Source organism: Micromesistius poutassou, assembly GCF_964030765.1.
Source record: "Micromesistius poutassou genome assembly, chromosome: 8".
NCBI lineage: Eukaryota > Metazoa > Chordata > Actinopteri > Gadiformes > Gadidae > Micromesistius > Micromesistius poutassou.
The window spans coordinates 1,603,575-1,604,748 of record NC_140278.1 but is presented as its reverse complement, the minus strand read 5'-3'; the positions used below and the strand labels follow the sequence as shown (position 1 = coordinate 1,604,748).

At 51.2% G+C, this 1,174-nt stretch overlaps 1 protein-coding gene across 1 annotated transcript in view; it reads left to right on the top strand.

The window, feature by feature from the left end:
* Positions 1-258: 258 nt before the first annotated feature.
* Positions 259-1,174, top strand: part of LOC311351678 (apolipoprotein D-like) — a gene marked incomplete at both ends in the record, with an annotated part of 1,516 nt that continues 600 nt past the window's right edge. Inside the window, 2 exons of the mRNA XM_084471845.1 lie at positions 259-378; positions 726-850. Of these exons, the coding sequence (XP_084327971.1) occupies positions 259-378; positions 726-850 (245 nt within the window). The remainder of the gene's footprint in view (positions 379-725; positions 851-1,174) is intronic.

Here is a 1,174-nt window from a genome sequence, read left to right as displayed (position 1 = left end):
TGGATGCCAGGAGGCCTACTCCATCATGATAGCCCCTGATGGAGGAGGGGCCAGTGACCAGGGCTATGAATACAGCCCCAGACGCTCTGTGCTCCATCGTGAACCCTTCATACAGGTACATGAATGAGCTGTTGATTCTTGATTCTTCTTTTCCCCTCTCTCCAAACCTTGAGTCTCTTCTACGTTCAACTCTCTATGGAACGTCTCAAGCTGTAGTTGTGAAGGTACGTGTGGATGATGTGTCCAGGTCTGGAGACGATGAAGGCCCTCCAGGTGATGTCTCTGGCTCTGCTGGCCGTCCTGGAGGCCAGTGCTCAGGTGTTGGTGCCGGGGAAATGCCCCCAGCCCGCTGTGGTCCGCTCCTTCGATGTGTACAAGGTGAATATATATATACCAACATACCTTTGCTATAAACAAACTCTTACTTCTGCAACAGCGGTTGTGTCTGGTACGTCTTTGTTTGGTTCAAGATCGTTTCTGCTTTCTAAATGCAGACCAGGTCGACCCAGACAGAAACACACAGACACCATTTAATGATTTCATGTGGCACTAAATGCTGTACATTGTGAAATTACAAATGAAATTATTTTTTTGTATTTTGTATTCTTTGCATTATTCCTACCCATGTATTGATTTGTATTTTGTATTCTTTGCATTATTCCTACCCATGTATTGGTTTGTATTTTGCTCATTGTCAGCACTGTGCCTCCTCTCTGGGTCCTCAGTACCGCGGCCGGTGGTACGAGATCCAGAAGCTGCCGGTTCTCTTCCAGAAGGGGGAGTGTGCCACGGCCACCTACAGCGTCCCGGATCCTGATGGAAATGTGGAAATCGACAGCAAAGAGCTGCTGTGAGTCAACCAGAGCCCCTGTACTACAGACCAGTATGGCTCTGGGAGTCCTGAGACCCAGAGGGTCTGCTGCTCTGATGCACCAGGGCCCAGGGTCCATGGTCTCTGAGTCATAGCTCCACTCGTCGTTCTGCTACCAACGCCCTGACCCGTTGTTAGTGTCATGTGACACCTGTGTGGTCCTACGACCAGGCCTCTGGTTCCTGGTTGTGACGTCAGTGTTTTCCCAGTCCTGGTGTCCCTGACACCGGGGCGGGGAGCCTGCTGACTCTTAAGCTGTAGGTAGGGGGTGGGACGGGGCTGGTAGAGGTCCTGATGTCCGGG